We start from the raw sequence: 12,977 nt of genomic DNA on the forward strand, positions 1-12,977 counted from the left end.
CTTTTATGCACCCACACAAAGCAATTGGCGTTTCATCACTGACCATTTCTTTGTGCAGAACGGAACAAAACGGCTAGGCCTCCGAGAAGCATCTGCACAGTCAGAGTTTTCCTGTTCGTTCTTCAGTGGGGCACTTTCCTTCTGGATCCCCTTTACCCACTTCTGATTCGTGCATGTTCCAGGGCCTCGGCTGGTGCTGTCCTCAGTGGGAACAGCAGGCTAGGCCAGGGGTAGGCAACCTTGGCTCTTTTTATGACTCGTGGACTTCAACTCCCAGAATTCCTCAGCCAGCCATGTTGAAGTCCACGAGTCATAAAAGAGCCAAGGTTGCCTACCCCTGGGCTAGGCCATAGAGACTGTGGCTGCTATCCCTGAACATATCCACCTTGGGTAAAACCGCAGTCCCGGGCCACTTCAAAGCGGATTAGCTGCCGCACTGAATGCTTACTGTTGCGTATTTGTGCAGTGAAGATACACACGAAGTTTCTTTGGATCTAATCCTGTTATGGCAACATGCAGAACTGTGGGGCCTACCAGTTTCTTGTACAACAGGGATAGCCAATAGTCCTACAAGGTGTTTAAAAAAAAAGTAGTGTTGAATCATGACCTCTCATAAAAGAACACGTTAAAGAAAGGTGAGACCTTATTTGATGAACTATTGTCTTAAGAGAGTAACCTAAGAGCTATTGAAGATACAAAGATATAAAAGAGGATAGTTCAGACACCAGATTCATTATCTCACATCCAACTCCAGATAAAGAGGATCACCATGTGTACGAGAGAGTTCCTGCTATTCACAGAAGCTCTCCAGAAGCTTTCCACAACATAGCACATTGTCCCGGCTTTTAGCTGATCAGACAATTTCTGGCAAGAAAAGTCTAACCCTGGAAAAATCACACCAACCTTGCAAATCAGGGGTCCGCAACCGTGGCAACTTTAAGACCTGTGGACTTCAACTCCCAGAATTCCCCAGCCAGCCATGCTGGCTGGGGAATTCTGGGAGTTGAAGTCCACAGGTCTTAAAAGTTGCCAAGGTTGGGGACCCTTGCTGTAAATGCTCAACCACTGAAAAGGAAAAAGTTATTCCGATTTTCTACTTGTTTTGGAGAATGGCATAAATACTTACTGGCTAGTGCCTGTCACACCACAAGTCAGTACGTTGTTTTTTCCCCCCAGACCTGTATTTCCATACAATCATATGAGATTTAGTAGTAACTGTTGTAAATATTCACTTTGTTTCAGGATTGTCTATGCAAATCTTCCTCAACTTCAGGCTTTCTAGATTTGCATTCTAGATGGAACTTCATCCATCCAGGCCTGGAATTCTGGAATTCCACATTGGGGAATGCTACAACAGTTCACTATGGTTTCAGGAAAGAATCTCTCCAAACCCTAACAGAAGATGTTTGGATTGAATCTAGACTTGCCTGTAACGCAGGTGATCTACTGTTGAGTTAGTAGATCTCCCTGGCACGTCAACTCTTCTGCAGAAAATTTTTCCCCACTCATCTCAGCCCTCCCTTTCTGCCTTCCCCATCTCGTTGTATTTGTTTAGCACTACGTAGTCTGACTTTTGCAAACATACCAAGTGGGTTTCTACCATATAATAGGCTACAATGTGTAGTACTGCTGTTTCAAGAGCATAGATCAATGTATTGTATAAATTGAGTTATCTAGACTGTTTCAGCTATAGCAATAGCACTTAGACTTATATACTGCTTCACAGTGGTTTACAGCCCTCTCTAAGCGGTTTACAGAGTCACCATATTGCCCCCCCAAAATCTGGGTCTTAATTTTACCAACCTCGAAAGGATGGAAGGCTGAGTCAACCCTGAGTCAGTGAGAATTGAACTGTCAACTGCTGGCAGTCATCAGAAGTAGTCTGCAGTACTACATTCTAACCACTGCGCCACCACCATATCTAGATTGATTCTGTTAAATCATGGATCACTACTTCTTTGTTAGATGAGGCCTGTTTCTGCAGTCATTCCTTTGAAACAGGAGCATTGTGTTATGAAGAGATTCAGGTGGTATTTGGTTAAGCCAGGAAGTACAACTTAAATTCAAAGACATTTGAATCCATCTGAAGGGGAGCAGAAATGGCTTCATGGCTGAACGCACACATTGCATATAAAGATCCCAAAGTCAAAGGACGTGAATTGAAAGATTGAATATCTACAAAATAAAGTCAATGGGACTATTTTAACAAACAGACTACTAATGTCCAACTACTAATACAATTGTATACATACTGGCAAAGGTTCAAAGTTGGCATCCACCAGTTGGTAGTTTCCTGCTCCATACAAAACCTGTCTCATCACTAAATCAACGCCCAGTTGGGCTGATAGTCCAAGCTTGTCCAGCCACCTGCCAAGATAATAATAATAATGAATTAAAGGTAGTATCAACAGGTGCCTTAGATGCAATCCCCAAACAACTGAAGCACTACCTGAACACCATTGGCATTGACAAACCCACCATCAGTCAAGAGCAAAAGGCAGCTTTACTTGGAATAGCTTAAATCTTGCAATGATACTTCAGAAAACCTCAACATCTATTCCAGGTCCTTGGGAAGGACTCGATAGGTGGATAAAATATGCCAAGTCCAGTCTAAACATCTGGCTGACTGTGTGATGACCCATAACAACAATAACAAAAAGAGAGAGCGAACCTTTCATTCAAACAATTTTAACAGATAAAGGGATATGGGACTGTACTAGCTACAGCAGGGAGGCGTTTTAGAGAAACAGCTTCCCAAAAAGTAGAACAATATAGTTAAAGCTGGTATTCTTGAATCAGAATTAAGTATTCTTGAAACTCTTGAATTAAGAGTTTATTCTGGATATTGTTTAATCACAGTGGTGTAACTGATCATATTGTAATGGTATCTGAGAGACATAAGTAATGTGTGGGCTGCAAAACTCTGAACAATCCATGGATGGCAGCAAACAGAGGCAGAAAGTTTTATTCCCTGCCCTTTAGTGGCTATGCATTTTTTCCAGCCCAGATCTGGTAGCTGTTGAGAGAAGCAGAACAACATGGCAACTCTGCATTCTTCAAGGAATTGACTCTTAATTTGACCTTTATTGTGTCTGCAGAGTGATCAGCAAACCCATTCTTCCTAACTGCATGGAGTTTCACAGAACTCTTTAAATATATGGCAATGAGAAGCAACGTCCTAACTTGAAAGACTGTGTGTGTAATCGTACACCAAGACATCAGATTAATAGAAATAGGCTGTTTTTTTGAGGGGGGGGGGCATTTTACAGACGTAGAAAAATGCCCTCTTTATACTAGACTTTGGATTAGAAGACTTCCAACGTCCCTTCCAGCTCTATTCTATTCTACTCTACTTGATCACATGTCATCATGGTAAGTATACATGTCCTCTATACTACCAGATGATTAGATGTTGATGTTCCTCAGAGATCATAACAACATTTTTCTGTCTGGTCAATGAAGACTTGCTACTATAATGGCCAACAATATGTCTGGGTGGGATTCTGTTATGCCACAAGAGTTGGTTCTTTTAAGCCAGCAGTGTAATACTTACATAAAACCAGCAATATACGCATTAGACAAATTAGGCGTTCCACCTCCAAAAGCTGAACTTGTTTCTCCCAGCCACACACTCTTGTGTGGTACTGTTCTACTCACAATCTAAAGGATATTTTGAAAAAAAAAATGCACAGATGTAGAAAAGAAAGAATGAGCTAAGTTTTTGTTTTTTTATTAGACAAAGCAGGTGGAGTACACAGAATTTATTGATACCCCTATAATCATTTCATATATTGTGAACTGGTTGCATCTATGCACTCATGTATCATGTATGTATTGTGCACTGTAGTCTTTCTCAACCTTTTACCTTCTAGAACAGGGGTGTCAAACTGCCGGCCCACGGACCAGACGCATCATGAAGAAACCACGCCCAACCCATTGCCGGCAATGGCGAAAAAGCTCCGATATATTGCGTGACGTCACGTGACATCGTGAGTTTGACATGTCTGTTCTATTTTTTTTTTTATTTTTATTTTTTTTTTATTTTATTTTTTTAATTTTTTTTTTAATTTTTTTTTATTTTTTTTTATTATTTTTTTTTTTATTGAAAAGTTTTAAAATACAATTTTCCCTTGAAAAACCCCCCTTCCCCCTCCCTCCTCCCCCCCTACCTCCCCTCCTCCCCCCTCCCTCCTCCCCCCCCTACCTCCCCCCCTCCCCCCCCCTACTTCCCAGAGCTGAATACAAGGTATATATATATAAAAAAAAGCAAACCTAAGCAACCATATACTAACAACTATAAATTCTAAAATCCATCACTCTCTAGCTTATATAGGATAAAACAAACCTTAACAATATTAAATATATATATAAAAAAAAACTAGAATAAGAAAAGGACACTCTCTAGCTTATATAGAATGGAACAAACCTTAATAGTATTAAACATATATTAAAAACAAAAAAAAGGAAAAAGAAAAAAAAAACCCTTCTCAACCCTATACTTATCCTAAATAAACTCCATCCATTTTATCCATTCCATGATATAACATTCTTACAAATAATTTTCCAAATTAACCAAGGATCCCAAATCAAAAAACTTTAAAGTCAACTCTTCTGTAATCGACCGTTCCTCTTCCCGTACCACATCTATAATTATTCCAAACACAACAAAAAAGAAAAAAAAAATTGCAAACAAAACTTGAACTTTAATCCAAAAAAGCTCACCCTTTCCACAAAACCACCAAATATAGAAATATATTGCGTCTACACCCAAATCTTTTCCCCCCTCCCCTACTTGACTACATGACTATATCGTAAAAGTTCCAAAGACTTCTGCGATTCCTGCTACTTTCTCTTCTTAGATCGTTTTGCAGCAGCACGCGTCACCCTCTGTTTTATAGATTCATCCAACGAGGTTGTATCTTGATCTCCTCCAACACCGTTGTCTTCTATCTGACCATCTTCGGCCTCTTGATGCACTCCTTCTCCAGATCCCTTTCCAGCTTCCAAAAGTGTTAATGGCGTTGCATTTAAAACATTATTGTAGAAATCACGCGCTTGCATCACAGTAACCAAACGGTACTTTTTACCTTCGTGCGTCACCATCAACCCCACTGGGATCTCCCATCTGAACCTTATATCTCGTTGCTTGAGCTCTTGCACAAGAAATGTAAAATCCTTCCTTCTCCTTAGAATCTTTGGAGGAATTTCTTTTAAGACCAAAACTTCTTGATTAGCAATCATAACTTTAGTATCATAAGCAGCTTGTATAACTTCATCTCTAGTTTCCCTTTTTGCAAAATATACCACCACATCTCTAGGCAACTTCCTCTGTCTGGCAATCCATGAATTCACACGAAACACTTTGTCCATGCCTCCTTTTATTTCAGATGCTGGCTGTTTCAACACTATTTCAAAAGCCTCAGAAACCAGCTGCTTTAAATCTTCCTTAGTATTCTCCTTTAAGCCTCTAATTCTAATGGCAAACTGCATCTGGAAATATTCAGCAAGACACAGTTCCTTTTCCATTTTATTTTCATTCTCCAATACTTTTGCTTCTAATATAGCATTCTTTTGAGTCAAGTCTTCTAGCTTTTCCTCCAATTCTTCCACACACCGAGCCACTTTACACACTGAAGTCAAGATGTCTACCCTCATCGCTTTGAGCTTCTGTTCCATCCTCTCCTCCATTCTCTCCTCCAATTTCTCCAATTTCTCCTCCATCTGTGCAAATCTAATATTAATTGATTCCAAAATTACCTGGGTATGTTTTTCAAGAGCATCTTGTAAGTCCTTTGATGTCAATACATCAGGAGGATGCAGCGCCTGCAATAATGATTGTTGCACGGGAGAAGTTCCAGCACTCCGAAGAGTTTTAGGGGGTGGTTTAGCCGCCATCTTTTACCAAATATGACGCACTTTCACTTCAGATTTGTAATCCAAAAAAGTCCATCAAGCTGGAGAGTAAAACATAGTAATCCTCTTTACCATTTCCTCTTGTATCGCTCTGCCTGCTCCTTTAAATCATAGTCATTCCTTCAGGCAGGGGTGGTCGCAGACGGCTGGCTCTGCTCCAAGAATCAGGAGCAGAGGCGACGGCCAGCTGGGAGCAGCCCAGGCTACGGGGGAGTTCAATCCTTCAGCCGCCCAAGCCATAAGCTCAGGCGGCCCTGGAGAACTCTACCCCTACCTGGGAGCTCGCCCCCTCCTCTTCTCCCGAGGAGGGGGCTTCGGATTCGCCCGAACAGCTGATCGGCGCTGTTTCGGGCGAAAAAAACAACAGCTGAGCCGCGGGCAGCCCGGGAAGGCTCCCTCCGTCGCCGCGGAGCCACCGGAAGTCCTCCGACATGTCTGTTCTAAGCAAGACAGTTGTTAAATGAATTTTGTCCTATTTTGTAACCTTTCTTGCCATAGTTATTAAGTGAATCATTGCAGTTGTTAAATTAGTAACATGGTTGTTAAGTAAACATGGCTTCCTTATGACTTTTGTGATCACATGATCTTGGGAAACTGCAACCATCATAAAAACATGCCAGTAGGCAAGCATCTGAATTTTGATCACCTGACCATGGGGATGCTGCAAAGGTCATAAGTATGAAAAACGGTCATAAGTCACTTTTTTCAGCGGCATTGTAACTGAATGGTCACTAAACAAATAGTTTTAAGTCGAGGAATCCTGTATATCCAGAAGGCATCAGGATAAACCTACTTCCTGGTCTATTCCTCCATAAAATGTTTGTCTGATTGGGATATATTCTACACATCACTTTACAATCTGCTCCCAACACTTGTGTAGATGCTGCTTACCTCAAGCACTTCCTCTGCATTGGTCTTGAAGCTATCCAGTATATCTGGATTCAGGAAATCCTGTCTCGTGGCAATTCGTCCATTAATATAGTAACTGCAACAAATCAAGAACTAGTGTCCACATCTTAATTTATACTCAAGTATACTATCTCCAGGAGACATACAGATATATCTAGTGTAGGCTAGAGTTTTGAGAAAGCAATGAAATGTAAGAATCTCAAAGCAGATTTCCCTAAATCTCCATTCTTCTAGATTGGGGGTGTCAAACTTGCAATGTCACATGATGTGTTGCGACGTATCACAACTTTTTTCCCATTGCCGGCAATGGGGTGGGCACAGTTTCAGCATGATGCATCTGGCCCGCGGGCTGGAAGTTTGACACCCCTGTTTGAGATGTTTGGGAGTAGAAATTTCATAATCCCACCCAGCATAGCACTAGCACTAGCACTTCAGATTATAGTGAAGAAAAACTGGAGGAGAGAATATTAAAGCACATCACCTTAAACTCCTGGAGAAGAGGTGGGATATAGACAGTGGTGGGATTCAGCCAGTTTCCACCTGTTCAGCAGAACTGGTAGCTAATTTTTTGTTGACTTCAGTGAACCGGCTGAAGTTCTAGCCTTTTTTTTGCCAGGCCCAGAATGGACTGCCGGAAGTGTGTGGATGCCGCTTCCGGAAGTCCGTTCTAGGCCTTGGCGGCCCAGGGGAGGGCTCCCACGCCCAGAACAGTTCACCGGAAGTGTGTGGATGCCACTTCCAGAAGTCCGTTCTGGGCCTTGGAAGTCTCCCCTGGATTTCTGTAAGCGGCATCCAGAGAACCGGTTATTCAGGTATCTGAATCCTACCACTAGATATAGATCTAACCAGTGCTTTTTTTGTAAAAGAAAAAGGTGCCGGAACTCACACATGTCATACAACCTGACTTGCCTAACCTACAAGGTTCTATCCAAAAAAGGTTCCGGAACTCCGTTCTGAGCGTTCTATGAGAAAAAAAGCCCTGGATCTAACCAATCATTTTATAAATAATAGAGCAGTAATCTGAGTCTGTTCAGGTTTGAATTGTTTTTTGAGAGCAGCGTTTCTCAATTTTAGCAACTTTAAGATATGTGGACTTCAATTCCCAGAAGCCCCAAGCCAGCATACAAAATTATAAAGATAGGACTTGGAAGAGATTAACTCTGCTCAATCTGCTTGTGTGGGCAGATGAATATGTAGCTGTCTTTTGAGTTTATCTGCCTGTTCCAACTCATTTTGGGTTTTTAAAAATTAATAATAAATATTTTTTAAAGAAACAAATGCAGAAACAAGAAATCATGCTAGAGCCTTTCTTTGAATAGTAGACAGAAGCAGTGGGCCATGGGTGTTCTGAAAAGAAGTTCCACAAAGGTATGGAAATATACGTAGCATTTTTTGAAGCTATGAATGGAAATGCGGCAGGTGCAAGTTGTCATCTAGTCCCCATAGCATTATAGCTTCCTCATTCATGAAATACATGATGCATGTTCTAACCTAGGTTTTCTCAACCCTAGTCACTTTTTCCCCGTGCTGGCTGGGGAATTCTGAGAGTTGAAGTAACATATCTTAAAACTGCCAAGGTTGAAAAACAGTATAAATCTAAATCACTGCGCCACCAGGAGCCCTGGTGGCACAGTGGTTAAGTGCAGTATTGCAGGCAAACTCTGCCCACAGCTTGGAGTTCAATCCTGACAGGCTCAAGATTGACTCAGCCTTCCATTCTTCCGAGGACCCAGATTGTTGGGGCAATATGCAAATAATGCTTCAACGTTGTAAACTGCCCAGAGAATGCTATAAAGTGCTACGGGGAGATATATAAGCCTAAATACTATTAGGTAAAGGTAAAGGTTCCCCCGCACATGCGTGCTAGTCGTTTCCGACTCTAGGGGCCGGTGCTCATCTCCGTTTCAAAGCCGAAGAGCCAGCGCTTGTCCGAGGACATCTCCGTGGTCATGTGGCCGGCATGACTAGACGCCAAAGGCGCACGGAACGCTGTTACCTTCCCACCGGAGTGGTCCCTATTTTTCTACTTGCATTTTTACGTGCTTTCGAACTGCTAGGTTGGCAGAAGCTGGGACGAGTAACAGGCGCTCACTCTGTTACGCGGCACTCGGGATTCGACCCGCCAAACTGCCGACCTTCCGATCGACAAGCTCAGCGTCCTAACCCACTGAGCCACCGCGTCCCAAATACTAATAAATACTATTGCTAAATGCTAAATCTAATCTGTCTCCCCAGTGCTATTTACCCTCAAAAAACCCCTCATGCTTGAATTGCTAGATAGAAGCTTACTTACTGATGCCACGTGACAGAATCAAGCGCTTTGCCTCCTGACTTCAGAAAACTGCAAAATAAGAATTGTTTGAGTAGTCATTTTCATTTGCAGCTGTCAGCAGTCTTAAAATCTCCAGTCATCTGACCCTTCCACTGCAAAATTCAAATATTCATTATAGGCAGCCCTGCTTAGTTTGTGAGATCAAGAATGTCATGGAAAAAGAGACTCAATGGCAATGCACTTGCCAAGAAAAGCTGCAAAGATAAGGCCACCAAGTCAATGTTTCAACTTCTTGTAAGGCTTGCTAATTTTATTTCTGATCCATGAATTCTTTTCAGTCCTAAATTTTGAGCACCAACTATGTTCTCACTGTCTCTTGCCTCATTTGATTTACCTTCATTAACACTAAATATCACATCAAAATAACAACAGTGAATGATTGTTAAAAACAACTAAGATATGCTGTAAAAGTAAGCAATTACTCCACTCCACTCCAGCTAAGTGATTCTCATTCCTAAGTTATTCCCTCCCCAGAAAAAAGATTTAGTTTGAAACTAAACCACAATTAAAGCAGCAAAGAATAGCTTAAGCAAACCATGGGTTAAATGTTGCATCTGGTTTGGCTGTTTAGCACATCAACAGCACCAAATATTTTCATTTTACCTTTTAAGCAAAATTTTACTGTGCTTCCGACTTGATCTTCCTAAGTCGGGACCGTAAATTTTGGCATTTTTGTAGTGGATGTAATTGTTCAGAAGCTGCCGGAGTTGTATGAAATCTTGACCGAGTTGGTGGCCGTTGATTTCTATTCCTGACTTGTGCAAAAAGCTGTTAGGTTCTGCAGAAAATATTAAAAAAGGCATTTACTCACTTTTAAGTACATATGTCTATCCTAACTCTGGGTGGTTTACAGTAAGTCTGTAAATGTTTACACAATGGTAATAATCAACCCCAAATACGGAACCCAAAATGTCAAAACCAGCTAATAGATAAGCTTGAAAACCACAAAGAACATTTAAAATTAAAAATATACAAGGTTTTTTTCCCTCCCCAGAACATTCCAGCTACAGCTTGCTATGAAAAGCACAATTTCTAGTTTTCTTTAAGTATGGCTTTTAACAAATATGAATATTGGGTGACCCAATTAATGTTTTTGTTTTTCATGATGTTAATTTTGATTGCTAATGATCCAAAATGCATATTTAACTCTCTTGTCTGGGTAAGTGGCAACTGTTATGTTCTATTGCCAGATTTTTTTAAAGAAAGGATGCACGCATGTTGTTCAGTTAAAAGGGTTGATGTCCAACACATTTTTATAGCTTGGCAATATTGGATTTAACATAAAGATGTTCAATGCCCTTCCCCAAAACCAAGTACAGATAGTCCTCGATTTACGGCTAAAATGGAGCCCAAAAGTTCCATCGCTAAGCAAGGCACTCCGTGGCTAAATGAATTGCACTCCATTTCACTTTTTTTGCCACAGCTGTTAGGCAAACCACTGCTGTTAAGTGAATCATTAAGTGGTCGTTAAGTGAATCTTGCTTTCATTTTGATTGTCAGAAGATTACAAATGGTAATCATATGATCCTAGGACAGTGCAATTGTCATAGGTCCATGCCAGTTGCTAAGCATCTGAATTTTGATCACGTGACCATGGGGATGCCACAACGGTTGTAAGAGTGAAAACAGGACGAGTCACTTTTTCCAGTGCTGTTGTAACTTTAAATGGCCACTAATTGAATCGTTGTAAGTCGAGGACTACCTAGATACATTTTCTCATGAAATCCTTCACCTATACACGTACCATTTCCAAGTTCCCAAGACAAGATGTAATTCTGGGAATTAGTATAATTCAAAATCTGCTGAGCATTTGAACTATCCCACTGGGAACTGCCTGTCCGCAATAAGGCATTGAGGCCAAAGATCAGGTGCAAATTACTGCAATTTGCAAAATTGTATAAAATATCCAGTGTGCTTTCTGTTAAGAGAATGGAAATAAAGCCATGTTATTTCAAGATATAGATAGATAGATAGATAGATAGATAGATAGATAGATAGATAGATAGATAGATAGATAGATATAGATATATATATAGATATATATAGATATATATATAGATATATATATATAGATATATATATCTATATATCTATATATAGATATATATATAGATATATAGATATATATATATGCATCTCAGTCTCCTTTAATTCTTTGTTACTAATTTACACAAATATATGAACTGTCCGGTGTGACTACAGCCTGTTCGATGGCCTTCAAGATAGGCTGAAAACAGGAAATAAAGATTTGCCCCATGTTTGGGGCCTAGCAAGGTAATCTAAATAGTTAACATTTGACGCATATCTCCCCTTGCAGAAAGCTAACAGAGCGAGAGAGATCCTGTGGCTCAAGAGGTAAATAACACTGCCTAATATGCAATCAGCCCAGGTTCGAATCTCAGAAGGGTATGGCTGACTGATGAAGACTAAAGAGTCAGAAATGCATCTCAGTCTCCTTTAATTCTTTGTTAGTAATTTACACACACACACACACACACACACACACACACACACACACACACACACACACACACACACATATATATATATATATATATATATATATATATATATATATATATATATATATATATATATATATATATATATATATATATATATATATATATATATACGCGCACAGGAGATCTAAGTCAATTCAATCAAAACCCATGAGATAAGCATCATTTTTGTTTCTCTCCTCCCCCCACCCCACTCTCATTTTTACCAAAGTTTGAAAGGGGTGCTTTAATCCTATTGGCCGCCGCCTAGTGGCCAGAGTATAAATAGCTGCGTAGAAGCCTTGGTTACTAGTTCAGTTCCTGCATTCAATAAAGCATGTTCCTGCCTGAACTCTCTCACCTCGTCTCCTGCTTCCAGCAAAGAGCCTAGTACACAACAAGGGCCTTACCTGTAAATGTGATGTTTTTATACTTGTTCTTTACTTGTTCCCGGAAGATGACCTTCTGCTCAAAAAGCCACTGAAACTGCAATTGTGCTATGAAGTCCAAAGGGGCAGATCTGAATGCACAAAAGTCCACCGTTGCTACAGCAAGAGACAAAGAAGGAAGATCTCATCATTAGTGTTGAACTGGAGATGCTGCTGCTTTAAGGGACATGGGGAGAAGTTCATCAGTTGGGCAAGTGACTCTCATTTAAGCAGAAATGGGCACGAGTCTCCCAGAAATAATTGAGCCAGGAATTCTGGTTGTAAGTCATGCCAGTCGTTAAGCAGTTCACCACGTGACAGCGCCCAATTTTATGACCTTTTTTTGTGACAGCTGCTAAACAAAAGCTGCGGTCGTTAAGTGAATCCATTGTTCGCTCTGGGGCATTTTTGATGGAAACTAGAATTAAAACACTGGTTTCCAGCAAAAACAGTGGTAAATTGTGATCATGTGACAATGAGACACTACAAATGGCTGTAAATGGGGGCTGGTTGCTGAGTACCCCAAATGTGATCAGATGACCAGGAGGCCAGCCATCCGAACCTCAAAGCTGGATCATAAGTAGCTCTGGGGAGGTCCGTCATAACTTTGAATTGTCACTAAGTGATCAGTCCTAAGTCAAAGGCCGGTCTTTTCACATGTCTAATCAATGACTTTTATTGTTGCTTTCCGATGCATCACATTTAAGAATGGAATGGAATGGAATGGAATGGAGTGGAGTGGAGTGGAGTGGAGTGGAGTGGAGTGGAGTGGAGTGGAGTAGAATAGAGTAGAGTAGAGTAGAGTAGAGTAGAGTAGAATATAGAACATAGAATAGAATAGAATAGAATAGAATAGAATAGAATAGAATAGAATAGAATAGAATAGAATAGAAT

The 12,977-nt window shown here is 40.6% G+C and overlaps 1 protein-coding gene across 1 annotated transcript in view; it reads right to left on the reverse strand.

Moving 5' to 3' along the window:
* Window positions 1–12,977, reverse strand: part of HPSE (heparanase) — a 32,870-nt gene that overhangs the window by 4,066 nt on the left and 15,827 nt on the right. The window contains exons 3-10 of the mRNA XM_081332878.1: window positions 12,066–12,200; window positions 10,899–11,072; window positions 9,758–9,932; window positions 9,116–9,163; window positions 6,805–6,898; window positions 3,554–3,660; window positions 2,253–2,367; window positions 449–567 (exon numbers count right to left, since the gene is read on the reverse strand). Of these exons, the coding sequence (XP_081189004.1) occupies window positions 449–567; window positions 2,253–2,367; window positions 3,554–3,660; window positions 6,805–6,898; window positions 9,116–9,163; window positions 9,758–9,932; window positions 10,899–11,072; window positions 12,066–12,200 (967 nt within the window). The remainder of the gene's footprint in view (window positions 1–448; window positions 568–2,252; window positions 2,368–3,553; window positions 3,661–6,804; window positions 6,899–9,115; window positions 9,164–9,757; window positions 9,933–10,898; window positions 11,073–12,065; window positions 12,201–12,977) is intronic.

The sequence above is a fragment of the Vipera berus genome (assembly GCF_964194415.1).
Source record: "Vipera berus genome assembly, chromosome: 7".
Classification (NCBI taxonomy): domain Eukaryota; kingdom Metazoa; phylum Chordata; class Lepidosauria; order Squamata; family Viperidae; genus Vipera; species Vipera berus.